The sequence below is a fragment of the Filicampus tigris genome, chromosome 3 (assembly GCF_054856515.1).
Source record: "Filicampus tigris isolate MCC_2025a chromosome 3, RoL_Ftig_1.0, whole genome shotgun sequence".
Taxonomy (NCBI): Eukaryota; Metazoa; Chordata; class Actinopteri; order Syngnathiformes; family Syngnathidae; genus Filicampus; species Filicampus tigris.
This window is the reverse complement of record NC_141219.1, coordinates 19,351,232-19,378,424: the sequence shown is the minus strand read 5'-3', so window position 1 is coordinate 19,378,424 and position 27,193 is coordinate 19,351,232. Positions and strand designations below refer to the sequence as shown.

At 39.8% G+C, this 27,193-nt stretch overlaps 3 protein-coding genes across 7 annotated transcripts in view; 1 reads left to right on the top strand and 2 right to left on the bottom strand.

Moving 5' to 3' along the window:
- Positions 1 to 20,197, top strand: part of tub (TUB bipartite transcription factor) — a 53,468-nt gene extending 33,271 nt beyond the window's left edge. For 2 of the 3 annotated variants that reach the window (XM_086026181.1, XM_086026183.1), the window contains exons 2-12: positions 3,257 to 3,308; positions 6,181 to 6,343; positions 7,762 to 7,899; positions 10,012 to 10,167; positions 10,294 to 10,415; positions 11,234 to 11,425; positions 11,545 to 11,657; positions 15,935 to 16,049; positions 17,072 to 17,170; positions 17,255 to 17,426; positions 18,533 to 20,197. In XM_086026181.1, the coding sequence (XP_085882307.1) occupies positions 3,257 to 3,308; positions 6,181 to 6,343; positions 7,762 to 7,899; positions 10,012 to 10,167; positions 10,294 to 10,415; positions 11,234 to 11,425; positions 11,545 to 11,657; positions 15,935 to 16,049; positions 17,072 to 17,170; positions 17,255 to 17,426; positions 18,533 to 18,666 (1,456 nt within the window). In that variant the 3' untranslated portion in view covers positions 18,667 to 20,197. The remainder of the gene's footprint in view (positions 1 to 3,256; positions 3,309 to 6,180; positions 6,344 to 7,761; positions 7,900 to 10,011; positions 10,168 to 10,293; positions 10,416 to 11,233; positions 11,426 to 11,544; positions 11,658 to 15,934; positions 16,050 to 17,071; positions 17,171 to 17,254; positions 17,427 to 18,532) is intronic. The other variant, XM_086026182.1, reaches the window with a different exon arrangement.
- Positions 13,170 to 15,594, bottom strand: LOC147150187 (uncharacterized). 2 transcript variants are annotated; one of them, XM_086026184.1, is made up of 4 exons: positions 15,378 to 15,594; positions 14,932 to 14,975; positions 13,888 to 14,860; positions 13,170 to 13,718 (listed from the first exon to the last, which is right to left on the bottom strand). In XM_086026184.1, the coding sequence occupies exons 2-4, from the start codon at positions 14,969 to 14,971 to the stop codon at positions 13,601 to 13,603; spliced, it is 1,131 nt and encodes a 376-aa protein (XP_085882310.1). In that variant the 5' UTR covers positions 14,972 to 14,975; positions 15,378 to 15,594; the 3' UTR covers positions 13,170 to 13,600. The 2 variants fall into 2 exon arrangements, with proteins under 2 accessions (XP_085882310.1, XP_085882311.1); XM_086026185.1 differs by lacking the exon at positions 15,378 to 15,594 and having other exon boundaries at positions 14,932 to 14,986.
- Positions 20,198 to 20,495: 298 nt separating the features above from the next.
- Positions 20,496 to 26,067, bottom strand: ric3a (RIC3 acetylcholine receptor chaperone a). 2 transcript variants are annotated; one of them, XM_086025860.1, is made up of 7 exons: positions 26,000 to 26,064; positions 25,867 to 25,910; positions 24,403 to 24,620; positions 24,259 to 24,331; positions 23,220 to 23,316; positions 22,878 to 23,035; positions 20,496 to 21,712 (listed from the first exon to the last, which is right to left on the bottom strand). In XM_086025860.1, exons 1-7 carry the CDS (start codon positions 26,059 to 26,061, stop codon positions 20,904 to 20,906), a joined length of 1,461 nt encoding a protein of 486 aa, XP_085881986.1. In that variant the 5' UTR covers positions 26,062 to 26,064; the 3' UTR covers positions 20,496 to 20,903. The 2 variants fall into 2 exon arrangements, with proteins under 2 accessions (XP_085881986.1, XP_085881985.1); XM_086025859.1 differs by having other exon boundaries at positions 25,867 to 26,067.
- Positions 26,068 to 27,193: the final 1,126 nt, after the last annotated feature.

The following is a 27,193-nucleotide window of genomic DNA, read 5'->3' as shown; positions in this document are numbered from 1 at the left end:
GAGAAAAATGAACATAACTTATTGTATCCAGACCTTTAATCAGACCCTGATTTATGACTAGGATTTAGTACTCTGCCTAAGAAGAACAATTGTAGTTCATCTAACGATGAAAGGGGCGGCATGGTGGTCGACTGGTTAGCACGTCCGCCTCACAGTTCAGAGGTTGTGGGTTCAATTCCGGTGCGAGTTTAAAGACCATACAAGTGATTTCAGAGATGTGTTTCTAAATATTGACACATGTTTGAAGATATTTGCTGAAAACATGACAAGACTGAGAACTCTATAATAGTCAGTTAGGACAGTTTTTCACCATTTTACTTTCCCCTGGGCGTGGTTGAAAAGGTGCTGCTTGACACACTATGGCTGAATTCCGCTGGCACGGTCGCATTAGAGAGCCTCATTGTTGGCCTTAAGTGCGCGCACGTCACACAGAGAAAGGCAGAATGATGTGTTGATTAAAATATCCAATGTGTGAGCAAGCGACAGGGATTTGCACTGGCATGGCTATTTTTCCAGGTGATATTGGCGTTTGATTGACAGTTGACAGGTGAGCAAGGCGTTGTTTCAGCGAATTCAGCGGAATTGACTACACAGTATTTTTGAATGGAGAGAAAGGCTTAATTTTGTAAATATTTTGAAGCCTCTTTTTATATACATAGTGATTTTTCTATCCATCCATCCATCATCTATACCGCTTCTCCTCTCAAGGGTCGCGTGGCGTGCTGGAGCCTATCCCAGCAGTCTTCGGGCAGTAGGCGGGGGACACCCCGAATTGGTTGCCAGCCAATCGCAGGGCACAGAGACAAACAAACATCCACACTCACAATCACACCTAGGGGCAATTTAGTGTCCAATACAAATCTCTGAATATATATATCTTCGCATTGTCATAGGTTTCTATTGTTCATCTTCCTTTATAGCTCTTCTGGAGAGAAATTCATTGGCCTCTAATTAGCAGCCATTGATGTTTCTCTTTCAGATGTCCAGCCTTGAGAGTTGAAGGAACAATCAGTGAGTCTGTCATCGTTGATTTTCAAAGCTAAGGAAAAATGAAGTGGGGATTAGTGGGGAACGGCAAAAAACAAAAAACAAAACAGCCAAATGCACGACCAAAAGAGGGTTTGGTGTCTTTTGTCCTAGCAAAGAAAGCAAAATAATATGAAATAATATGATCATATCTTGGTGTGTTTTTAGCCCAAAGTACAAAATATTTGAAAAATATTGGCCCTTATGTATAAACTGCAAAAGCAGAACTTAAATGAATTTCATTACAGTAATTTAATAACCTGAAACTACAGAAAAAGTAACACAGTCTGATAGAACATAGTGTTTCTATACAACATTCTTGTGTTTCTATACAACATTCTTGTCAAAACGCTTTTCCCCCGTTTTGATAAGATTATTCTTCACTTGCTGATATATGCTTTAGAAATGTAAACATTTTTGTTGCTCCCATCCCAGAAATCATTGAGAATCTCATTTTATTCCCATTTCTTTTGCTACACTGACCTTTAAACATTTGCTTGGACCAATGACATTAAGTCAGTGTACAGAGCGCCATCAAGTCAGATAAGATTTAACTCAATACTGCTGTTTGTAGAGACTGGGATATTACCCAGTTGTATTCAGAAGAACACACTGCTCAGCGTAGCACAAAATGCTTTTAATGACGGCAAATCAGATATGCGCTTACATTGTGCAGCCACTTGTGTGTCCAGCCACTCGTAGTCATTGCTGCAGTTACTTGTAATCATGCTGCCGACCAGAAGTCTCAGTAGCAGCAGATTCTCTCTGTTGCAATATCAGCGAGACACTGTATGAGTCAATATGACGTATTAGATCCAAATCCCAAAAGCGCTTCACAAGCTGTACACCATATTGAACGTCTTTTGACAGATGCCCTTGTCCATATGTTGCCTATAGTTCTCACTTTCACTTGGGTTTGAATAGATAGTGTAGCAACACCGTGTTCTCACATTAGTAAATTCACAAAGCATATGCTTTGATTAGATGACAATTAGTACACAGAGGACAAACATTTTCTGGAAATGGGACGTATGAAGCACAATCTTTTTAATATGCAGTAAATCAGTGAGAAATTAGTATCGTGATTGGACAGTGCAGTGAACCCCCTCAAATTTTCAGATTTTTGGTAGGGAACAAATCCTCTGTTATTGACTGAAAAACTACTCGCTGTTTTTGTGCTCAAGCATTTTGATGCTAAGGAACTATGTTGCAGTTATTTTAGGAACTTCATTTAGATAGAAGTACTGCTTGTCCGTGATCTTGTGCATTTTAGTGCGGTTGTGAATGCGGAAAGTTTCTTGATCTTGTCTGTGCAGCAGTATCTTTGCCTTTTTCGCACTCCTCTCCTTCTTCTCCATCCACCTCTCATCAGTAATGCTAAGTACATCTTTTATTGTCGTTTTCTTTTTTTTTTTTAATGTATTTTCATTTTTTTATATCAAGCCATTTGATGTCAATTTCAACTTTAACGGTGAAATCCGACATATGCGGAAATTCAGGTCACATCGCCAGTGTAGGAACGGAACTCGTTTGTAAATTGAGGACTTCCTGTAACCCTAACCCTAACCAATTACTGTCTGATAGGAATAAAAAAAAACATAATGAGAATGAAATTCAAATGCTTCACACAATGTCACTGTGTGTGACATACAGTATAGTATGTGACTGATATACTGTACATTCTAATAAGAAGATAAGATGACTAACAGCGATGCAGAGGCAGCCCTTGCTGTGACGCAGTTAGCACATGTGCTTGAGTCTACCTCACAGCCAAAAGGATCCGGCTTCGTATCTCGTTCCCCTCTGTGTAGCGTTTGCGTGTTCTGTCCACATTCCAAAGTGGTACAGAAAATGAATGAATGAACTAACTACTGTATGTGCCCAAAAAGTCAGTCTTATGCTGCTATCATGGTGTGATGATTATACTTGATCATTTGTCTGACTGGTCAGCAGTCCCCCCCTATTAATAGGGTTTGTCATCCTCTGAACTGAACTTATTCTGCAGCAGCACTTGTTGCCATGGCAACCTGGCGCAGGTAATGAGCCAAGTTTTTAGATGAGCACGGTACAAGGTTGAGTGTTTGTCAATATTTGATATGGAACTGACCACCACAGGGTTTTATGGATCTAATATTCGACACTCTTTAAGTACATGATTAAAAAAGATCGCAGACAAATTGTTAACATTTTTTCTGTATTTTTATCCATATTCTCTGTTTTCTCTTTGCAGCACTTTAGATGACGAGGGTACCAACCTCAGACAGCAGAAGCTTGATCGGCAGGTAAATATTTTTAGAACAATAGAGAAATGTTTCAGCCATTTTACCTCAGAAAAATGTCATGGCACTCAACCAAACAGAAATATTGAAATAACTCTCAACCAAATTAACCCTCACATTGTCGTACTCAGTGTGAATCAGGGCCTGTTTAACTAAACATAATGCTAATTCACTCATAGAAACTCATGACGTATTTTGTTGTATGATTAGCAACAGGTGGATACACAGATTTATTGTACCTTCTTCCATCTAGTGGAAGAACATTTAATTTGTTCTGCCGTCTACTATGCAAGGCCAAGAGCAGGAGTGGGCAACTTAAATGATGGAGGGGGGTGTCACAATTTTTCACCAGTGCTACTAGGGGTGGGTGTGATCCGACATTGGACCACACGCTTCCTAACCAGAGGTATGACAAAAATGCCATCATTTGTTGAGTCGAGTTTAGAATTTGAACTGATTGACACCGCAAAATCTGAATATACTTCATGTTCAATGCATGTATAAAAGGTACAGCCTTCAACAACAAATGTTTGACCAATGAAAAGACAACCACATACTGTGATTTTTTTCCAGTACAATGGTCTTTAAAAATTACCATTCAAGGACTGCACAAAACTGCTGAACAGCAAACCATCATTAAGTGCTAGAACTCACACTGCAAACCCCTGAAGAGTAAAAATGCACAAATAATTGCCGCTCATTGAAATACATTGTTCAAAAAATGCTGATGAACCTCCAATATGCGTTTCCCACAAAAACGTTGCTTTGGCTCCCGCCCCTACGACCTAATCTAACACCCCCGCCCCCTAAAAAAAATGTAACTATTGAAATAAAATCTGGAAAATAACATCTGTGAATAGGTTAATCCAAATAGATGCCAAACCGCAAATATGCAGTCCACTATAGCAAACGTATATAATTTCTCACCCCAAAAATTATAAAAAACATTTTTTTTGATAATTAAAAAAAACATTTTTTCCCCACCAGCGGCATCTGGTTAGCATGTCCGCCTCTCAGTTCAGAGGTGGTGGGTTCGATTCCGTCCCCGGCCTTCCTGTGTGGAGTTTGCATGTTCTAGCCGTGCCTGAGTGGGTTTTCTCCGGGTACTCCAGTTTCCACCCACATTCCAAAAACATGCATGTTGGGTTAATTGATCACGCTAAATTGCCCCTAAGTGTGATTGTGAGTGTGTTTGTTTCTTTGTCTCTGTGTGCCCTGCGATTGGCTGTCAACCACTTCAGAGTGTACCCCGCTTACTGCCCGATGACAGCTGGTATAGGCTCCAGCACGCCCGCTACCCTTGTGAGGATAAGCGGTTAGGATAATAGATGGATGGATTCCCACCTCCATTTTTGTCTTTAAAATGAATCGAGGGGCAACTCAGAGTGAGGACACATGTGGATTCAGTTGCCTATCCCTGGCCTAGATAGATGAATAAAGATATTTGTAATTAATGACTAATAATTTTCTGACATAAGAATTGAAACGTACTTGATACTTTTCCATGGCCCCCACTTATGATCTCTCACGGCACACTGGGGTACAACCGCACCCTGGTTGGGAATCACTGCAACAGAGGAGTACATTGACATCATCCAATAAAACAGCTCTTTTATCCTGACACCACCTCCTGCAGTGTGGGTGTGGGGCCACAAAAGGTCAGATGGTCTCTGTGGTGTGCCACTAGCAGATGAAAGCTCCTTATGACTGATTTGTTTTATACTCTCGGTACCGAATGAATTGCATGATCACAGAGTTTTTTTAAGACCTGTTAAAAAATCTGACATACTATAATGTTCATAAGTGTTGTTCGACCTCTGTTATATGGACTGGGAAGGCAGCAATTAATAATATTTTCCTCTTGAGTGAATTAAGCGTGTTAAGAGTTAAAATATAGTATATTTTATACCGTACTACATTAGTATTATACACATTATTGTGTGAAGGCCTCAGCCTTCATGAAAGTTATTTAACACTTTCAACTTTCTTCTTGTTCCTCTGCTACCCCTTCCACAGTTTTCATCTGATTTTCACCATTCCAACTTCAGTTGTATTCCAAAAATTCATTCCATGAGGGATTCCATTTTTCTCATTCAAAAAATGTACGGTTTTTACAAAATGTCATGTTTTTCACCCCAAAAAATCCCCATTCATTTCCAATGGCACATTCAACATTTCACATTTACATCATTCCAATTTGAAAATTTAAAACATTCAGCTTATTCAACTCACCTCGGTAAGGCTTTTCAACATACCAAAAATTCCCACTTACCAAAAATAATTTCTTTACTTTTAAAAGTTCTTAAAGTTTTCAGTTAATGTGTTTAAATGTTGTCAATTTACGTTGTTTAAAAAAAAAATTGTAAGCTACTTTTGTTTTCTCTGTTTTGCTTCTGAATGAGCTGTTGTGTTTGTAAATGCTTGCAGGTGTTGTGTCGTTGCTTGTGTGAAGCACATTGAGTTGCCTTGTGTATGAAATGTACTCTATAAATAAAGCTTCCTTGCCTTGCCTTTAGTGTGTAATTCACACTTTACAATGCACGGCAAGTAAACGTAGACTCTCTTAAATTAAGGACACACAGCCAACCAGACAATGACGGCACGCTTGGAGCTCATGTTCTTCACTGAATCCTCCAATAATAGAAGCTTTGAATATTTGATGAACACCGCCTGGAAGATGTGCATGTAGGTGATAGTCCAGATGAATGGCTCTATCCAAGCTCACGTGAAAGCGGTTTGAGCATTGTGTCATCCATCTAAAAATGTGTTAAGGTCTCTTATATTCCAGGGTGCAGGGTTACATTCCAGCCCAATCTAAAGCTCCATACATCTCTGTATATGTCACCATATTGCTTAATGTGTCCACCATGTACAGCGAGTGCTCCTTGAGCAAAAGCAGAAGAAGAAGCGTCAAGAGCCCCTGATGGTCCAGTCCAACGTTGATGGACGATCTCGTACCCGCCGCACCAAACAGAGTGAGGAGCAGGCTCCTTTGGTGGAATCCTACCTCAGCAGTAACAGCAGCACCATCTACCATGGTTAGTTGGACCCCCTTCACACTATCTGATAATGGGAATGGTTTGGGGGCATTTGTGTCTTTTAAAGCATAATGTATACTAATGGACTCCATTGCGCTAACTTTTGGACCAAAGGCTAACTTTTTGTGCTTTCAAATGGCTGGAGCTTGCAACACTCTGTTGTATTTTATAAAAAAGGGTCAACAGACAACAAGGTGTATTCTACTTTGTTACAGCTGTAGCTGTTGTGAAATGCGCTATATAAATAAAATTATATTGTATATTGTATTGTATATGTGCAAAACACATGCTCTTACTATACTTATTTTTTCATCAATGCATCCTCAATGCACGTATAAAAAGTCAACTCTCAACCCAACAACAAAGGGTTTGAATCAAATAAGAAAATGACCACCGACTGATTCAACCAACCATCAATCAAACAAATCATCGAGGCAAATCCTGGCCCTGTGTAGTAGAAAAGTATTGGTAAATCTTTTTAGGGAGAGCACAGACTTACATGTACAGAGTTTTTTAGCAGGCCTATGTACAAGCAAGGCTCCTGGTTCATGGAGGTTCATAATTTATGGGTGGTGTCGTTATAAATCTGTTCCATTGATGCCATAGTGATTCAAACAGTAAAAATACATTATGTACCTGCAGCTTTTATCCAGATCTTTAACAAAATTTAATTGAGAGTTGCAAATCGATTTTAGAAATGTTTTCTATCATTTTATTTTTTTCTTGTTCTCTCTTTTATTTACTAAATGAAATACGACATGCGGAAAGGACCATTAAAACAACAAACAAAGCTAGTGGTGGCCCAAGACCAAAAAGACACACACACAAAAAGACACGAGTACTTATCTGATAAGATAGCACCAATTGCAATAAAGTCTTGTATTTTGTTTTCTCAAAGTATTTTTTGTTCTGTAAATACTTTTCACTTTACTTCGTTAAACTATTTTGCTCAAATGAGACTTAAAATGTTCTATGGTGAGTTTCTGCAGCGAAATTGCATGTGCCAATACACTGAAATCAAAGCACAAATCCAATTTCCACCTCTGAGGGCTTTTGAGCTCAGGTTCATGCGCTGTCACTCTTCCTGTCGAGTCTGGAAAAAGTACATTGGCAAAATGTCAGACTGCAGGTTAATATTCTGCAGAGAAAGGAAATAATATCCTTATCTGCATCCTGCAAAGTCAGAATTTTCTGACATCTATTCACTTTTTTGTGAAATCTTTCATTTATTTGCATCTCAATATCTTCGCTATTCGGTACACCATGACAACCTAATGAGCACTGTGGAATTTTGATTGGATCTCATTAGATCATTCAAGTGTACCTAAAGCTGGCTAGTGTATGTCTAGTGCTGTTATTCTATTAATTTCTTACTGCCTGAGAGTTCTTCATGTGTCTTTGGCTACTTCTGTGTTTAGTGCAAGAAGCCAAGCAGGAGGAGGTGAAGGTGAAAGCAGACCCGCAGCCGCCTCGCTCAGCGAAAAAGGGCAGAGCATCAGCCAGCTCCACCCCTCAGACAGGCAGTGACAAGAAGGAGAGGAGAGGGAAGCACAAAGGTCAGCCCAATGACGAACAGAAAGTCAGACAGACACAATTTAAGATTAATGATCCACAAACGTGTTGAAGTGACATGCAGGGCCAAAGTCCAAGCATGAGACAAATCTAACGGAACAGGAAAAACAATGTAAAATCCACAGTGGAAAACTTCAACTTCAGTAAATAAACTATTCAAAAGTCCAGTAAAAGGAGAAGAGTCTTTAAATGTAGATTAATTCAAATGAAATGTACCTATACAGCCTTGACAAATATCCTCTGTTATTAGAGTCATGTAATTATTGCATTACAAAAATAAAATGAAACCTAATGAGTAGTGTTATAGAAAATGGTCTTAGGATAACTGTTAAAACAGTTTACATGACTTGTTGCAGCCAGGAATGCATCCTTAAAATCATTTTACTGCAAACAAACCTGCAACGTCATATGAAATTGTGTTAAGAGTTCTGTAAATTCAGACAGCCTGTAAGGCAGTTAACATCTAGGCTGAATCCTGATCCGTGATTGGATGAGAAAGCCAGGGGGGTTGGTATGAGTGGAGACAAGAAGCATGGTGGGCCTGTGTGTGTGTGTATGGGACAGGGCAGACAGTTCGGCAAACAGCGAAGTTATGACAAAAACATACTTCTCTTTCATTAGCAAAACAAATGCCACGCTGTCGAAAATGTTGAGTTTCTACAGTGAACGTGAAATACATGTAAAGTCATTTTTCAAGTCTAGTCGAATCTACTGACAACTAAACCCAAGTCAAGTTTTTTCTCTAGATCTTTCGATTTAAAAGGCTTGAACAGACGGAAAAAGTCTGGAAATCAGTTAATAAGTAAAAGGCTACCGTTTGTTTTTTAAGCTTAGAGGTTAATAATTTTTACTTAAAGTGGAAGTCAACCCAAACAGATATTTTTCAAGAATGTGTTATATGAAGGCTCATTAGTTGAAACAAGGCATTCCGATACATATTGCATTTGTGGAATAAGAGTTAATCCACCCGTTTTTAGCCATCTCGGGGGGCGGCCATTTTGTCAGTTCTGTCAACTGAAAATGACATCAGAGTGTCACAAGCTCAGGTAATGAGCAATCACGGCTGACCTGTTTTCTGAAGCTGAGCGTGATTGGTCGTTATCTGAGCCCTGAGCATCTGTGATGTCATATTCAGTCGACAGAAGTGACAAAATGGCCACCCCCAGGGATGGCTAAAAACGGGTGGATTAACTCTCCCCTGAGATGGCTGAAAAGGGGTCGTTTTTTCTGCTTAACTCATATTTCACAAAAGCAATATAAATCAGAATGCCGTGTTTCAACTAGTGGGCCTGCATAGAACATATTCTTGAAAAAAATATGTTGAGGCTGATTTCTCCGCTAAGCACACACACAGTACACAATGCAGTTCTGTGTTCAGTGGAAAGAGTAGCAAAGAAGGACAATATAGGATAAAATACAATAAAGCAATAAAACCAAAACAAAATGAATGATCTTAGCATGAGCTTGTGTTAACGTTCCAACAAGACTCATGGACCAACTTAACTCCTTTAAACCAGTTTAAGCACCAATTATGTTTGTACACTGGTAATGTGCATTCACTGATTGTTCTCTGAATGGATGAGCTGTGAGGGGTTCGTCCCAATTTGTGAAGACAGGAGGTGGCATGAAGAGGTTGGAGGGGAAACATGAAAATGGAAAAAGGAAAAAGACAAGAAAAAGGAAAAAGGTGCACTTGTGTCACATGTGCGGTGCACCTGGCTGTTGAGTCTCCAGCCCTCTTTGGAGACACACCGGAGACAGTTCTGGATGTGTTCGTGTGGCCGACAAGTGTGCCTGGCTTGACAGCAGAGCGCAGGCGTATAATTTATGACTGTGGCCTCGTCCTTGCAAGGTGAACGCGCAAGACTGGAGAGCACTGGGCGCACCGCCAAAACGAAAAAAAAAAGATTCCCCTTTTGAGGTGACGACAAAGTTTCTGGGGGCTTGTAAAGATGTTCAAACCGGCGATATCCGTTACATCTCACTTGAGTCAACTCATGTGACTCGAGTGCCTCACCTCTGCCGTTAAGCGTGAGGATTTTTAACAGAGCAATGTAACAGCTGTGTTCAGGTGCACTTTGTTGTTTGTGGCTCAGCAGGGATGGACAGCCTGGCCTGCCAATCAGAGGACGGTCAGATCCAAATCTTAACAGTCGGCCACCCCTCGTCAGAGGATGGCGAGGGCGAGCCGGTCATGAGCTGCACTCCGTCGCAGAGCAAGCAGGACCTACGGGTGACCATGCTCAAAAAAGGTGCAGTTTGTTTCTGGTGTTACATCACTAAAGCCTCATTTCCAACAAACTTGGAACTCTCACGAGAAATGCTGTTTTGAAAATTGGCATCCAGTTACACCTTATTTATTTTTGTTGTCTGTGAAGGCATATCAAGCAGTATGAATTTTGATGAGGAAGAAGATGATGACGATGAAATTAGTTCCACTTCCTCACAGCTTAACAACAACACAAGACCAGGCTCCGCCACCAGCAAGAAGTCATGCAAGGTAAAAGTACCGCACGCTTTGAGACCATCAAGTGTTGCTGCCTAATTTGTGCATTTTTTTCTTCCAAAATGTCTCACCATTTTTGCGTTCAATAATTTGCCGTAATAAATCTCATTACAATTCGGTGCACCTATTAGACACAGATCAAAGGAATAGGCATTGTTTTTGATTGGAGGACCTCTCACAGGCAGCTCTACCAGGACTTCTGATGTAACTGTAAGCAACTCCTCTTCTAGTGATAAATTAAAATATAAAGCGGTATCGCAACTTATGAGTGACCCAATTTATGAGATTTTCAAAACACGATCTTTCCCATGGCTGTTTTTTTGTCTTGAGTTGTGAGCACTATATGTGGACAACAGCATCGCAACAACCAGCTGTGCTTGCTTCAAGCTGTTTAATGTCATTCCCAGTTGAAATTTACTTTAAAAATAAGCATAAAATAAAGAGAATTACACATTTTTTTATCGAACCAAACCACATTCACTTTGTCTTACAAAGTCCGCTAGTTTAATGCTAAAACAATGCAAAGTTCCATAGACGGGTTAACAAAATTAGCATTGATGTCACGATAATTACAAACGCTTGAGCAACTTATTTTACAACATAATCGGTAGCAGTGCATGCAAAGCACAAAAATACTCTCCAACGTATATTCTTTATCCTCTGCGACAAATGTCTTATATATGTGTTCCATTATCAAATCATCATCGAATCTTCATGTGATATTTCTCTGTTAATATTAGTATTATACTAATTCATTACTCACCCTTTAATGTCTGAAGAGGGGTCTCATGTTTGATGTTTCCCCCCTACAGGAGGTTGCATCAGCACCGACTCCACCAGCCACTGAACCTGCCATCGATGTGGAAGACCTTGAAGAGTTTTCGTTGCGACCTGCACCGCAGGGGGTCCGGGTGAAGTGCAGAATCACCAGGGATAAGAAAGGCATGGATAGAGGCATGTATCCCACCTACTATCTGCACTTGGAGCGAGAGGATGGCAAGAAGGTGAGGATGAGCTCTCAACGTCAACGCATGGACTGCGCGATGATAAATGTTCTGAAAATGACTCATGCTAAAAAAAAAAAGGGTCTTACAATTACTTCCTGTACTTTGTTTTGTCCCAGGTGTTTCTGTTAGCAGGCAGGAAGAGAAAAAAGAGTAAAACCTCCAATTACCTCATCTCCATTGATCCCACTGATCTATCCCGAGGTGGAGAAAGCTTCATTGGTAAACTGAGGTAAATCTGGTGTGTGTTGTTGTCATATTGTCAAATATTTTCAAGGAGGGAAGTAAACACTTAGAAAATGTGTTTTTTTTAAGTGTCCATCCGCCTTTTTGTTAGCCGGAACAAATAGTAATCGCCTATAGGCCAGTCCGCCTATCAAGTTAAATGGACTTCCGTTTGCGTTTCCGTCTACAAACTTGAAATGATTTATCTTGGTCTCATTATTTTTATGAAAAAAAATCTTTCATTTGAACAGGGGTGTGTAGACATTTTTCATCCACTGTACTGTGTATTATTGAATTCAAAACCCATAAAACGCAGGTGTGATCCCAGCAGCGTGGCATCTAAGCAACACCATGATGTCACTGGAAGTGCTATGATGTATTAAAGCCTTGTTCTGTACATTGATATGTATTCAGAATTCATCCATCCATCCGTTGTAAGCATTGTAATCCAATTTCTTCATTTTCAGTTTCATTCATCTTTTCAGTGCATTTCAGTTGTGGATACCATTTCTCAACATCGCCGGCATTCCGCGGAATCCTTGTACCTCCAAAATCATCACTTTTCAGGAGACCACAAAAATGCCATGTTTGTTTAACATTGCATCGTTAAAGAAAGAAAGCCATTTTTAGCACTTGAGTTCGATCAATAATTTGTAAAAACAACACCCACACATGAGTAAAGACCAATAATACAGATTTGGAAAAAGAAAACAATTCCGGCCCGACCCCAGCGATATGCATTTTCTACAGTCCTTGCAATCATGACATGAATAGTGGTCTCGAAAGCTGTACCAACATAGTAGTAGTGTCTTAAACGTTCTGGGCTTTCACACATTCATGTCATTATTCAAATGTATTTGAATCACTTTATGCCGTCACACAGCAGTATTCAGTGTTTTCTTTTGATAGCTCTCCAAATAGATATATCTAAGTACAAGACACAAAATAAGCGGTTTCGCATTGCATTTACTAGTCAAAACTAGTACTTTGTACCTCATTAAAGCACATTGAATAGCAAAACTGAGAAACAGAAATTTGTAAGTTTTTCTGATCGGCGTAGATGGTCCCAAAAAGCTTCGCTGGTCTGGACGCACGCGTGCGTGGCACAATGCGCTTACCAGAGGTGGGCATTGGTCAGTGCTTTAGTCCATTTGTGAGTTCTCGTCTGTATTTCAGGCCCGGTCGGTCGGTCCGTGTCATCCAAACGGCGTCAAGAACGGACTTACCGATACAACGTCACACGCAGGCCAAATAAATTGAGCCTTAAAGTATGTGTTATTGAGATAAAGATGCAGAGGTTGTTGATTTAAGAGACAAACCAACTAAATTAACCCCGGGCAAATATTACAAAGATTCCAAATATCAACTCTTGACAATTTGTGTAGCACTGTACATTAAAATTGAGACTTATAGAAATACTTCTTTAGAATTATATATTAATCTTGTGTCATATACATGTGACAGTTGTTTTTATTATTCTCAGCATAGTTCTTCACTGAAATCATTCTGCCTCCTTGTGAAGTGTGCAGACCAAATATGGTTTGCTGCCCGATAAAGGGCTACAGTTAAAATCACACAAATATGTGAGTAACCATTTTCTTTTGATTAGATTGCTGCAAAGGTGACTGACACATAAAACATTGGTATGCAATGGATAAAGGTCAAAACCTGAACACAATTGTTCACATTGTCTGCCATTCATAGCCCAAGCCTTCGCTGTCTAGAACTGAGTGCTACAAGGTCTGGCCTCGTTTAATCTGAAATGATTCGAGTTCCAGTCTGGACTCATGTTTTAGTCACAGTGCCACCCTGTGCTACGTGGTGCACCGACATTAACTCAGCTCCACAAGCCCTGATCTAATTCAACAATCCATTTGAGTCAGGTAGCAGCTTAAACATGCTGTTGACTGTCATTAAGTAGTGAAACTCCATTTCTTCATTCAGTCTTCCTTAGCCATTGTTTTCTGTCCACCTCTCGGTCAGCAGCGGCTCATCCGTCGCTTCGAGCTCACCCAAACTTTTGCTCTCCGTGGGAGCTCTTCCATCAGGCATGATGATTTTCCGAGAGCTGTGAGCAAGACGACCACTTAGTAGTCATTTACATTTTGTATCTTCTGAATTCCCTGAGCAATTTCTAAGCTCCATCAAGCAGAGGGTAATTTAAAAAAATCTAAGTCAGTGCTTCTGTCAGTTCTGTTATCATCAAACCCTTCTGACAAATTAATGTTAAACCTCACCTCATCTTTGATGATCCCTGTCCTGGATGTTCTTCTACCTCTTGTGCAGTACAATTTAGGCTTCCCATGGAAACTTGTCCCTCCTCAGTCAGATCATTATCTCTAATGCTGCGTGCCAGCTGATGGACACAATTAGGCATCGATGAGACCTCGTCCTGTAATCTTAAATCATTCTCTCCCTTTTCTTCTACTGACTCCAAGTCGTCTCTTGACTTAGTTTCAGAACCACCGGGCAGAGGATTTTCTTCGACATCTAAGTCAGTGCTGCTGTCCGAGCTGTTATCTTCAACTCCATGCCACCACTGGAAATATTTCTTGCCTTTCGTCTCAAAGTGGTGTCCAGCTTTATCTTTCAAGCACATCCCCGAAGTTCCAGGCCGAGAGTTTTTGTTTGCTTCTTGCCCACTGAGGTCCTCGCTCTCCGTGGACCCTTCTCCTTCCTCAGCCTGATCACTACAGTTTTTAGCAAGTTCATGGATACTTTTAAGAGATTCCATATCTTCAGAATACATTTGATCTGTTGACCTTCCCTCTGCTCTACCGAGTAGAGGTTCTTCATCGTTATCAAGATCCACACTGCTGTCAGAAGTATTGTCAAACTCGTGCCACCAGCTGGAACGTTTCCTAATCCTTGATTCCTCTTCCTGTTCAGCGTCATCCCTAGATTGGTTTCTCGATGGTCCCGGCTGAGGTTCTTCTTCTTCTTCCTGATTGACTACCATCTGAACCTCAGCTGCAAAATCATTGTCCGATTCGTCTTCATTTTCTTCATTCTCTTCAATGATGTGGTTAATATGATCAGCGTGATTTTCGATATGGACATTTACAATGTTTTCATTGACAAAGCCAATTTGGTTTTGTCTGAAGACCCTCATATGATGATTTATGATAAAATGCAAGAGGAAGATAAATTCCATGTCATTATTGTCTCCATTCGGTGGTTGATCTTCTGTTGGAATGTGAATATGGTGGCCTGTAAGACAATTCTAGGTGTAGGTGACAATGTATACCAAATGGAAATTTAAATCACGTTTAGGTACTTACGATTCGGGCCATTGTGGTCTCCGTCTCCTTGTCCATCCATTTGGCTAAAATAACCAGAAATTGCAAGCATTTATTCAGTAATCCATTTGCAGAAAGTTTTCAGCTGTCTCTTTAACGTATTTGTCACAAATATGTATGTCACCTTTCAAGAGTTAACATCAGTGGAAATCAGTTTTAAAAAGTGCCCTACTGGGAAGGATTATCAACAACAAAATGTTTGAATTTTAAGTAAGAGGTAAGACTGACTGATGCCTCGTAAGGGGTTTTTCGCAGTGCAGCAGTGAGCCAAGAATTTGGCTCCGCCCCCAAAATAATGTGATGTCACCTAATGTCATTCCCTTCCTTCATATAAACATTATGACATTTCATTTGAAGATGACTGTCATACTGTCACAGAACTGCCTTGTACTATTTTATGCATGTGCACTGTGTAATCACAAACTTACCTCAAGCTGGAGGAGGTGGTCTTTGTAAAAGATTGCTAGTTACAAAGCCATCGGAAACTGGAGATGGAAGTTCTTGTGCTGGTTCGGCATTATCACACAATCACACAATCATGCTTCTCCAGATCAGTTTGGGTAAAGGTCATTCCATTTTGCGTTTCCACATTATGTCCTTTTACAACCTGCACGTCAAAGCATCAGTCATGGCAACAGGCACTTCATCCCAACAGTGCATAGAAATATACAATCCCCTTTGTAGCCATTCAATCTAAATGCTTTGAATAAAGCACTTTATGGCATCACGTACAATGTCATCATTATGATGATAAATGTATTTCTTGTGTGATAGCTTGTCATATTGTGCTGCTCTATGCATACAGTACAAGGACTATGACCTAACAAATGCTATTGAGGTTCAAGCATTGAATGAAGTGAAAAGCGAAATGGGGAATCTTAGGAATCTTGTTGATGGAGTGCGAAGGTCTTCAAGTCTTCAGATGAAATTCATTTCCCTTCTTTAAAGAAGCAGTGAGGAACTTACTTGTTTAATTGCATTGCAGGTCAAACCTCATGGGGACAAAGTTCACGGTGTACGACAGTGGTCTGAACCCTATGAAGACCACCACCAGCCTTGAAGACAGAAATATGCGCCAAGAGCTCGCAGCCATTTGCTACGTGAGTTCCTTTTCTTTGGGATTCTTCTTCTTATTTTTTACCCATATGAGGCACTATTATTTCCTTTCAGATTCCATTTAGCCTAAGTATTTTAATTGGCAAAGTTGGACTATTAGAATGGTATTCAGTAAAGCACAGGCCTATGCCAATGATAAACCTTTTTTTTTTTTATCGGGTGCCTGTGTTTGAGTTTTGGTTGTCCATTGCGACATTTTTTATTCTGCATTCTGTTTCGTTGATGGCATAGTGATTCTAACTTTGACAATACTGTACTGTACACTTCTGTAACCCAACATTGTTACCAACATGTAACTAAATGGCCAATGCACCACCTCTCTACAAAGTTTCATTTTACAGTCGAGGAGCAAGTGAAACATGTCATAGTAACTCAAAGAGCGAGAATACAGATCCTCTTCAAACTGTATTGGGTTCTTCTTCAACTTCTGTGACATCTGAACATTATGAAGGCATGATTGTTTTGCACACCTGCTAAAAATCTACTGTGGACCAAATGGGATAGTCGTATTGTACCTACTTGAAATGTTTGAGTGAGTGAGTGGGGGCGGGGGAGTGAGAAAGAGAGTGAGAGTGTCGACTATTGGGGCCCAGAAACATCCTCCAAAGCTGCTTGGCATCCATGTTTTCATCTGTTGAGTGTCTTTGAGCATCTGGGGCTCAGCATCCCCCATGGCGTGTCACAGACACCATAATAGAGCATGCAAAAACTTAGAAAGACCTGAATGCAGAGAAAAGTAATGGCCAAAATCCCACAGAGCAGTACATTTGGGGCAAAAGGGCTGCTGTGGCCGCCGGTAACATCGTGTAAACATAGCCTAAGCAACAACAGGCCGTCAAAACAATACCTCTTTTTGACTCTTTTTCACTCGACAGAGGACGTTTTCAAGGTGTCTTGCAGTGCAATACAAAGACAGTACTTTAGATTTACACTGGTATTAGATATGATATGTTGCCATATGTTTTGGATTAAATCATGCCTCTACATTCTGATATTTTAAACCTAGGAAACCAATGTCTTGGGATTTAAGGGACCTCGTAAAATGAGCGTCATCATCCCAGGAATGAACATGGACCATGAGAGAGTTTCAATTCGCCCACGAAATGTATGTTTCAAATTAGCCATACACATTGGTATATTGAGCTGAGCTTTTTGACTGACTCTGCTGCGTTTTCTTTTTCTATTGTAGGACCATGAGTCATTGCTGGCAAGGTGGCAGAACAAGAACACCGAGAGTGTGATTGAACTTCATAACAAAACTCCAGTGTGGAATGATGATACACAATCGTATGTGCTCAACTTCCACGGCAGAGTCACTCAGGCCTCTGTCAAAAATTTCCAAATCATTCACGACAACGACCGTGAGTTTCATGTACCTGAGTAATTAACGAGTGATCATGTCAAACTTGAAAGCAAAATAGGACAAGGAACCATAGTGTGTTTGGTAACCCAAGTCGAATTCCCGTCCCACTGTAAGAACCATATCATTTCAAACTGACGCAAAGGGGCAAGTAAGTAATTGCCCTTTGTATTGTATTTTGGTGTGTATTGAATCGCGTAGTTACGTGTGACGTCATCACGCAATGTGTCTGCGTTGTGCAATGTAAATGTGAGCTCTCCATGTTGTACTACTCTGCTCAGTAGCTGATTAGTGGGAGATATAACACCCTTAACAGTGGCAGCTGGTCAATAGACGACACTCGGGTGTCTCCCAACCATGCACGATGGGCACCACGTTACTTTCCTTGAAGGCAAAAAGTAGAATAAAAATACAAAACATTTTGAAATGTCTGTATATTCATTTTTAGATGGTCAGTATGAATTGTATATTGTTAATCATGAGTTATTTCACTCAGTGTGTTGTCTCAATAGTGACGCATGTACGGTCTGTGGTGAGCAAATCTTTACTCATTGACTTTTGTTAAAATTTTAACTTGGCTAAGTCGACCACAAAAAGTGGGCGACAAAAATAAATTCTGCCTCGAAATGAGGGGTGGGGAGATTACAAGAGTAATTGGTCGGATAATCCATTTTTAGAAGACTCTTTAGTGACAGCCCGAGTTATTAATGACATTAATTTATGCGAGGACGTTGATCATGTTAATGATTTCTCACAATAATTAGGAAACAGATACAGACCAATATGCAACACTTTTTTCTTTATAGTTTCCTTTTTTAAATGATCACTTGTACCCAATCAATAAAAAAATCACAAAGCCCCATCACTGGTGAGCTATTCTGGGAACTGGCTCGCAGGCTACTCACGTGGTCCTTGGGGGTTACCTGGTGCTGGTGGGCAGAACGTTGGATAGATGTAAACACAAACAAAGCCTAAACATCAGATACGGTCATCTTCATTTTTATAGTATGTGTTTTCATGTTATGACCATAACAGCCGGTAGTGTTTTTCATGATTTTGCATTTTGAAAACATTTCTAGTTCTTATTTCCCATCTTTGTCATTTCAGCTGACTACATTGTGATGCAGTTTGGCCGTGTGGCAGAGGACGTCTTCACCATGGACTATAACTACCCAATGTGTGCCCTTCAAGCCTTTGCCATCGCACTCTCCAGCTTTGACAGCAAGTTAGCCTGCGAATAGACGGCAGCCTAAAGGCCGTCTGGTCCATGTGTGGTCTCATCAAGGGCTGTTCCTGTAACACTGGGGATGGTCCAAACTCTGAAACACCCATTTTCCCTGGACATCCTGCACATCACAAAATGCTTTGTGGGCCTCAAGTTCGGCATGGATGTGTCTACGTGAGTTTGTGTGTGGTGGGGGTTCGGGAGGCATCAAGCACAAAGAGTAATCCACTTTTAAGAAAAAGAAATCAACTTGTTTTGTAAACATTTTGGAATGTGTGTACATTCTAAAGAACCACTGTTCCTTTTATGTACTAGCTAGAGCAATTTAACATTGTGACTAATGTGACTAATAATTGCATTTTTGTACGTTTTGGAGTTGGCTACATTTTATGTACCAGTCACAAAAATAACCCAAAGTAAAAAAAAAAACAAAAAAAAAAACATCCTCGAGCATGAATACTTATACGGTTCCTTGATTCAAAATAACATGCATGTCAAAAGTTATTTATTTTGTTATTTATGTATTTATTACATGTTTTGTTCTTCTTTGGACAGTATTGGCTCTGTGGAGCTTCAAGCACATCAAAGAGAAAGCATCCACACTAAACGATTGACCTGAGCAGGGCAAAGGCATGTTACACTGTGCTGTGTACCGTACAATATCGTGTCACTGGGTCACATATGTGAATGTATAGAATAATGGTGCACTTTAATTTAAAGCCAGTAGTGGACGAGATTGCTGTAAATCGTTTCTTGTGCCTTTGAACACTAACTGCAGTGTTGCGCTTTGGCTGTAAAGTGAGCTCTTTGCTTTTCTTGCTAACCTTACATGGACTTGGCCATTTGCGGTCACTAAACAGTAGACAAGTGCAGAACTGGTTTTAATGAATCAAACAACAAACATGGTGAGAAGCCCAAATAGAAGAGTCAGTTCCATTATGACTTGGTTAGAGATTATTTTCTTGAGGACACATTACATTTCACTCAGATGCAACATTGTGCTTACATGATGTCTGATGTCTCTTGGAAATGTTCGAGAGGATGTGAATTTGTCACGGCCTCAAAACTTGCATATTGCATTTATTTGCGTCTTTGAAATGTTTTTATACTCCTCTGATGTGACAGTTGGGTATGTTCCTCATCTAAATTGTGGTATGTTTATATAGAGAAGTTAAGTGCATATGCTCCTCACTGGGCGACTTCCTTTCTCAACATTTTGTACTTTAGCATTATCAGAAAAATCATAACGAAGCAAAGAACAATCTCTGATACCACAATTGTGACTGGGGATCACGAGGAAATCTTTATCAGATGTGCTATTCTTGTACTTAATTGTGTTCTAACTATTTTGGATTTCTATTTCAAAACTGTCGATACTTTGCTGTGAAGTCTGCTTTCCACTACATGTTCAGAATCCCCTGCTTCTTACTCTCTGTTTTCAGTGCTTGTGATGATGTACATTGAATGCCGTATGTATGACATGTGTAATGTATAGACACTCTTTGATTATGACAACAAAAGGTGAACAAATAAAATGTCAGTATGATTGTTTGGCCTCCTAAATATGCAAAAGTTGCTCACAGCATATCTTTAAGGTATGTTGTAATATCATTAAGAATGTACTTTGAGTTAAGGTTCTACGCTGAACTCATTATCATTTATCTATTCTCTTTTGGGTTTTGGAATATTATAGAACTCCTAAGGGTGTCACTCTTTTTGTCACAGGCCACATCGTAGTTATGGTTATGACTGTGAACCCAAATAAACGTATGATTGCTTTCATACTACATATACACAAACACAATGATGAAAAACTTTGTGAAATCAAGAGACCAGTAAAAACTGTTCAAATATTATTACATTTATTATAAAAACGGAGTTTGGGAACCAAAAAATCATTGCATTATCGCAACATTTTTAAAAGTGAAGACAATTGATCAATTTTGGTAATGATGTGGTGGGCCGGATCTAGCCCCCAGGCCTTGAGTTTGACAGCTGTGCCCTAAGGGGTGGCATGGTTGAAACATGAGATCTTGAATTCCCTCACGAAAAGTTTAAAAATTTAATAAGATCTAAAAAAACCCCTTTTGAACTATTATTCTATGCCGCCCTTTAGCCCTAACTACTTTGTTGAGTTGCCCTTACCCAAAAGCACTGACCCTACCTCTGCACGTAAAACAAACACACACTGTATGTACGTTGAGGTATTAATGGGAAGTAAGTCTTGGTGATGAGGATGTCCTGTGCAATATTTTACGTCTCCCTCCTGCTTCGCATCCTCAGCCCACTGACCTGTTTGGCAATGTCTAGGTGGACATTGTCATTCTCTGCAAAAGCTAACACTGACAAATATTCTCCTTCTTCCTGCTCCTCCTCCTCCTCCTCCTCCTCCTCGGTGTTGGGACATCCAGTACTACTAAACGGAAGTCTCTCCGCCTCTGTCACTGGATCTTCCTCATCAGCTTCCTCCTCCTCTTCCACCTCTGTACCATCATCTTCATCCACATCCTCTTCCTTTTCATCTTCTTCTTCCTCCTCTTCCTCCTCTTCCTTCTCCACCTCCTCGTAGGTCTCTTCTTTTGGGTAGTGAAATACATTTCTGTGGTCATTAAAACTAATATGCTTCCTCCCTTCTTTATGACCTTGTAGTTCGTTGTGTACTTGCAGACCCAATCTCTCATGCTGTGGAATTGCAGTAGCCTGGGAGGCAAGTGGAACCAGCAAAAGTCTTTTCTCAGCTTCTGCTTCCTCCTCTTCCTCTTCTTCTTCTGCGATCTCCTCCTCCTCTTCCTCTTCTTCATCTGCTATCTCCTCCTCTTCCTCTTCTTCCTCCGCCATATCTTCCTCAACATCTTCCACATCCTCACCTTCCTCATCTTCCTCTTCATCCTCCTCTTGTACTATGGATAGTTTCCTTGCGACAACCTCCTCCTCCTCTTGCTCCATTCGCTCTGCCAGGGCCTCCGCAGTGGGCTGAGTGATGGACTCCTTCGGGGCCACACGGTCAAATTCACATTTGTAATTGGGTACTTCATACTCAGGGTAGGTCTCCTCTGGGTAGCCTGTGAAAAAAAACAACAGGTGTTTATTTTGAGAGAATATTAGATCTGTTTTTTTGTAAAATGAGCGTCTTCATCCTTGGAATAAACATGGACCGTAAAAGTCATGGCCTCTGCCACAGTCCTCATGGAAACGTGTTGATTCACTAACATGTCTCCTTGATACACACCTATAGGATTTAGTTGGTATTTAGTTGGTGTGGGGACTGTTTCTAATTGCTTAACTCTTATTTACTGCTTGTTACTTCCCTTCCCTACACGCAATGCCTTCCCAGTCCACATATCAATAACATCCAATTCCTGTGTAATGTTCTTGTTTCTGTCATGTAATGTTGCTATGTTGTTAGTGTTTTCTGTTGTTTTTGTCTCCTCTCCTTTCTCTGTCCATCCCCTCCCAAACCTAATTCTGTATACATCACAATACAAAGAACAATGTCAAACTGCTGTTGCCTGGCAAAAAAATGTGTACAGATGCATTTTACTGCAATCAGTCAAACAGGACGGGTGCTCTGTCCATCTATCAGGAATTAATCTCTTGGTGCAGTATTCAATGTAGGGATGAGAAAGTATCAATACCAGGTATTGGTATCGGGCCGATACCGGCCTTATTTTAGAGTATCGATTAATGTGGACACGGGCGATACCAGGCATGGATACCGAAGGCAAAAAAAAAAAAAAAAATGATATCGAGTAAGTCCACGTGGGCAGTAGTTGGCGCTATACTGCAGCAGTTTGACACATTGATGAATAATGGTCTGCGTCAGAAAGAAAGGCCCACCAGTTTTTGTCATAGTATCAAATGTCATGTCATGTCAAAAGTACTAGAAGTAGCGGTATTCGGTATCAGCGAGCACTTAAGAGTGAACACTCATACTGGTATTAGTCTGAAAAAAGTGGCATCAAACATCCCTAATTAAATATAATAAAAATGTAACGAATAAAAAATAAAAATGTAAAAAGTTAAAACATGCCTAAGCCCAATAAGGAAATAAAACTAACTAACTAACTAACTAACTAACTAACTAACTAACTAACTAACTAACTAACATGTTGGACTGCATCTTTTGTAACTTTTCCTCACTTGGGCCATGCTTAAGGTGGCTCCTAAAAACTCCTTTCAGATGGACAGAAAGCAAAGTTGGGTTGTAAAAAGGCAGAGGGCATATACCTTCCCAGTCTGCACTGTAAGGGACTTCCTCAGCCTCCATCTCCGGGGAGGCACCCTCCACGCGGCCCTCTTGCATCAACTGTGCGATCTGCCTCAGCTGCCTGAGGAGTTTCTCTTCCTTCTTTGTCGGAGTCGACTTACTTTTCCTGCGTCTTCCACTGTGGGGCAGCAGAGAGACAAAGCAGAGCCATCACCCTGAGTCTCGACATTCAATGGCATCAGATGGCAGCAAAGCGTTTTTTTTTTAAGTTAAAGTTCCTTTAATTCAATTCGCGGGAATGAAGTGATTTGTTCCAACATGAATTTATCTTTGTGTAGTCTGCAGCGTATAATCCAACGTACCTTCCAGAAGCACAAGTATTTCCTGAAACAATCCTCCCCATGATTCCTTCTGCCTGAAGTAGTCGCTCCTGTGGTCTTGCAAGCTCATCATCATTTGCTAAGAGAAACACAAAAGTTACATTCAAAAGTTTACAGGAGGTCTAATTAAAGGGATACTTCACATATGTATGTCACTTGCAGCAGTGTCTATAATTCACTTGATAACTTCATTATTTTTCATTAGCATTTGATAAATTTGAAAACGATTTTTAAAATAAGATGGCCACCAGATTCATGAAACAAATCACTCAACAACCGTCATGTGTGTCAACTTTGAACTAATCTGCACAAATATATACACACACAGCTATGCCTCTATAGCGTTGATATGGTTTCCAGAAAATACTATGGAAACAGTCTCCCTAGTGAGAGTCCACTTTTGATGTGAAAGATGCAGTGCTGGATGGACTTTTGATGGCACAAAATACACTTTGGGACGAGTGGACGAGTGGACAAGGAAGCACAGCGTAGACATGGTACTCGTTGCAAGGTCTCATTGTTCAGAGGTATCAGGAGGGACAAGGGTACAAGCGGGTTTCCAAGGCAATAAATGGAACACAAACACTTAAGGGAACATGTGTTATGAGCTGATGAAACCAAGGTTGAACTTTTGGGCCATAATTCCAAAAGGTATGTTTGGCGCATCATCACACCTACAGTGTTCAGGTTATTCAGGTTACATCGCCAGGGTAGGTACGGAACTCATTCGTAAAATGAGGACTCCCTGTATTTTATTGTCTTGGAGCTTCTCAGAGATATAGCTCTTGTGAAAAATAATACAAAAATATAAAAATAAATATACAGCTTACAAACAATGTAATTCATAGTTAAGATCACGAACAGTGAAAAGTTCATGAAATTAAAGAACAGATAAATTCATGGGATTCGTCCAAAAATAATATTTTTTTTGTCAAGAATTGGACTCGAGAATCAATTAATCCAACTTTAGAACAACTATAATTACACTTAAAAATTAATAGAGTTGGCCTACAGCACTTACCAATATTCCTCTCCATGCTCATAGTTGTACTGTACTGTCCTGATTTTGTAGTATTCTTGCCCTTGCAGGTCAACTGACAACAGGAATGCTTTAGTTTAGGCATGATTGATGCAGAATAATAATAATAATAATAATAAGAATAACCTTGTAGATTATATAGAGGATGTAAAGAAGAATTCCAAATCCATATATGGGTATGACTTGAGCCATCAGGTTGTATTTTTTACCACGTCCAATGCTTCTGACTTTGGCAGTGGCCTCAGCGCTGTATGTCGTGGAGTGGAACGGGTCTGCACCCCACTGCTGCAGGTCATCGGACAACGACATCGGATGCATCCCTGGGGGGTGGAACCCAGGGCCAACTACACAAGACAACACGCGGTCAGTACTATTAGGCTTTAAAAAATAAATAATATATCAGTAATAATATAAAGGTAAAGGGGTGGCTCGGTGGTTGGCTGGTTAGCACGTCTGTATTTTTGAAAATGAAAAGCAGTAATTAAATGACAGTGAATAGTTTTTCTACAAAACTTTTTTTGGTTTGTTCGACTCATACTTTCTACACAATCTCTTAATGTACCTCATATGTTTAATGTGTAATGGCTGCAGGTTAGGTGATTTTGACTTTGTGAGTTGAGGTGACTGCGAGTGGAAGTTTGTCGACATAAATGTAAACGGAAGCCCATTTAAAATGATAGGTGGATCGGCCTATAGGCGATTACGATTTGTTCCAGCCCTACGAAAAGGCGGACAGACGGCTGGGTGGAAGGGTACACCGGCTGCAGGCAGATAAACGGACCGGGAAAATATTAGCAAAATGCCCAGCTCTGATGAATAGTATAGATAATAAAATACAAACAATAATAATAATGAATTATTTCTAGATATTCACAAGGTAATATCATTTCAAAGTACAATTAAATATTTTTAATTCCGAATACCTGTGACTTAAAGTTTTATGCATTTATGTACAATCAATGTGAGCAGATTTAATGCACACATTTGGTTGATGAACGGACATAAACCACAAATTCTTCTTAAGAAACATGATGTTCTAAATGCTTTATAAATTGATAGTTGATTAAATATATATAAAAATGCTCTACATTAAAACAAAGTGAAAAGTACAAATTTTGGTGTTTTTGTTGTTGTTGTTGTTGTTATTTCACTACAGTATGATTTTACTGGTTTGGTCCACTAGACATTAAATTAGGCTGTATGAGAACACCCGGAACTACAGTGAGTTTAACACTTCTATGCTTATTGCACACAGCTTTTCAATGGAATGGAATTAAAACAAAAAAAAGAAGAAACGCTACATGTTTATATATGTACTGGATATACTGGATGTGTGGGTGTGCATCTAGTCCATTGTAACCTAAAGATAGGATTCCAAGCCTAATTTGAAGACGTGGAAATTTGATAAATTTGAGAAAAGATAAAACTGATACAGTAATTACTGTTCCATAACATTGCATTTTTAGGTAACATAATGCCATGATCAGACCTAGTACTTCTCTAATGTAACAGCTGGCAGCAGCAGCAGCAGCAGCAGCAACAACAACAAGTCCAAAGGTGGATGGAAGATGACGTAATGAATCTGCTCACCCTGTGGCTGTCCCATCTCCTTTTTGGCTCTGGGTAAAAGCATCCTGGGCAAGAAGAGAGACACACAGAGGACTGAGCATGATATCAAAGTAACTTTCTGACAGGTTGTGATGGACATGTTGTCTAACTCAACGACAGCCAGGCGTTGACTTCTCTTGAACAGGAAGTCCAGAATTCTCGGTTGTTGTCGCTCATCTGGTGAAGTCGTGCTCAGATTAGAACAGATTATATGAGCAGTCTTTATAGGCCGTGTGGAATATTATCAACTAATCCCCACAGAGGGACACAACTGGCCATTTCCAACAGTATGCTGCTCATGTGCAGCTCGTTGTCTTTGATGGACAAAATGAAGACAACAACACAAGAAAGACATATCATATTTTGGTATTACACTGTGGTTAAAAAATATCCTTCGAAGCAAGGGATAAATACTTTTTTTTTTTTTAAATAGATTACATCTAAAAATGTATTGATTAAATGTCTGGTAAACCAGTTTACATTTTATTTTAGTACTACTTATTGGTTGCATATTTTATCTTCACACACACCACTTAAATAAAATAGTGTGTTGAATTTAAGTAGACTAGAATGTATCTAGTACTTGTAAATACAGATGAATCTATTGTGTGCAGCCACTTGACAAAATAAAATTGAGTAGATTCAACCCACCATTTTTTTCCAGTGTAGGTAATGGTTCACAAATTCTACTGAAATGCCCAGTTTTACAACAGGGTGCATAAATGCAGCACATGACCTGTAAAAGCGTCCTAATACAGTATTGCAGTTCCAGGAGTGTGCGTCTCTTATTTCACCAGCAGGCAGCAGTACAGGCTCACGTACAAACCAAATTCAATTTTGTTGTCGATGTTTTTAGATCGACAGTGACGTTTCAGTTGGGTGGGGGGTCAGGCAAGAAGCACCACCACCAAAAGCTTTTATTAAAGCGTTGGCATAAAACGTTGAATATTTGTGTGTATTTTAAAATTCTAAAGCACAATCAAACAGTGTTGGAAAAAAAGAATAACAAATCACTGCAAACACTGAAATCAAAATTCACAGGTATTGTATGAATGAATAACTTTTTTAAAAAAGTTGTTTTTTTTCCTGAATGAACAAAACACAACCAACCAAGCCAACAAAACAATTCCTCCTTTTATTTATTTTCCTTTTTCTTTTTTCCTAGCCTGAGTGATAAGTTTGTTTCATTTTTCTCTGGGTATGTTTGACAACAAGCCTGGTAGTAGGGTCCCTATGAGGGAGATTCCCAAAATCCCAACATGTCCTTGCAATGTCAATGAGTTTTTGTAATCGTTGATAATATACATCA

Bases quoted from the DNA above. Each gene is read 5' to 3' on its own strand.
- ric3a (XM_086025859.1), bottom strand. From the start codon at position 25,984: ATGTCCATCACAACCTGTCAGAAAGTTACTTTGATATCATGCTCAGTC. The intron at 23,317-24,258 runs GTAAGTGCTGTA...TGTTTCTCTTAG, and splicing joins GAGCATGGAGAGGAATATTG to CAAATGATGATGAGCTTGCA. The intron at 23,036-23,219 runs GTACGTTGGATT...GCTGCCCCACAG, and splicing joins AATACTTGTGCTTCTGGAAG to TGGAAGACGCAGGAAAAGTA.
- LOC147150187 (XM_086026184.1), bottom strand. From the start codon at position 14,971: ATGGATGGACAAGGAGACGGAGACCACAATGGCCCGAATC. The intron at 14,861-14,931 runs GTAAGTACCTAA...ATTGTCTTACAG, and splicing joins AGACCACAATGGCCCGAATC to GCCACCATATTCACATTCCA. The intron at 13,719-13,887 runs GTGAGGTTTAAC...TCTTGCTCACAG, and splicing joins CAGGGATCATCAAAGATGAG to CTCTCGGAAAATCATCATGC.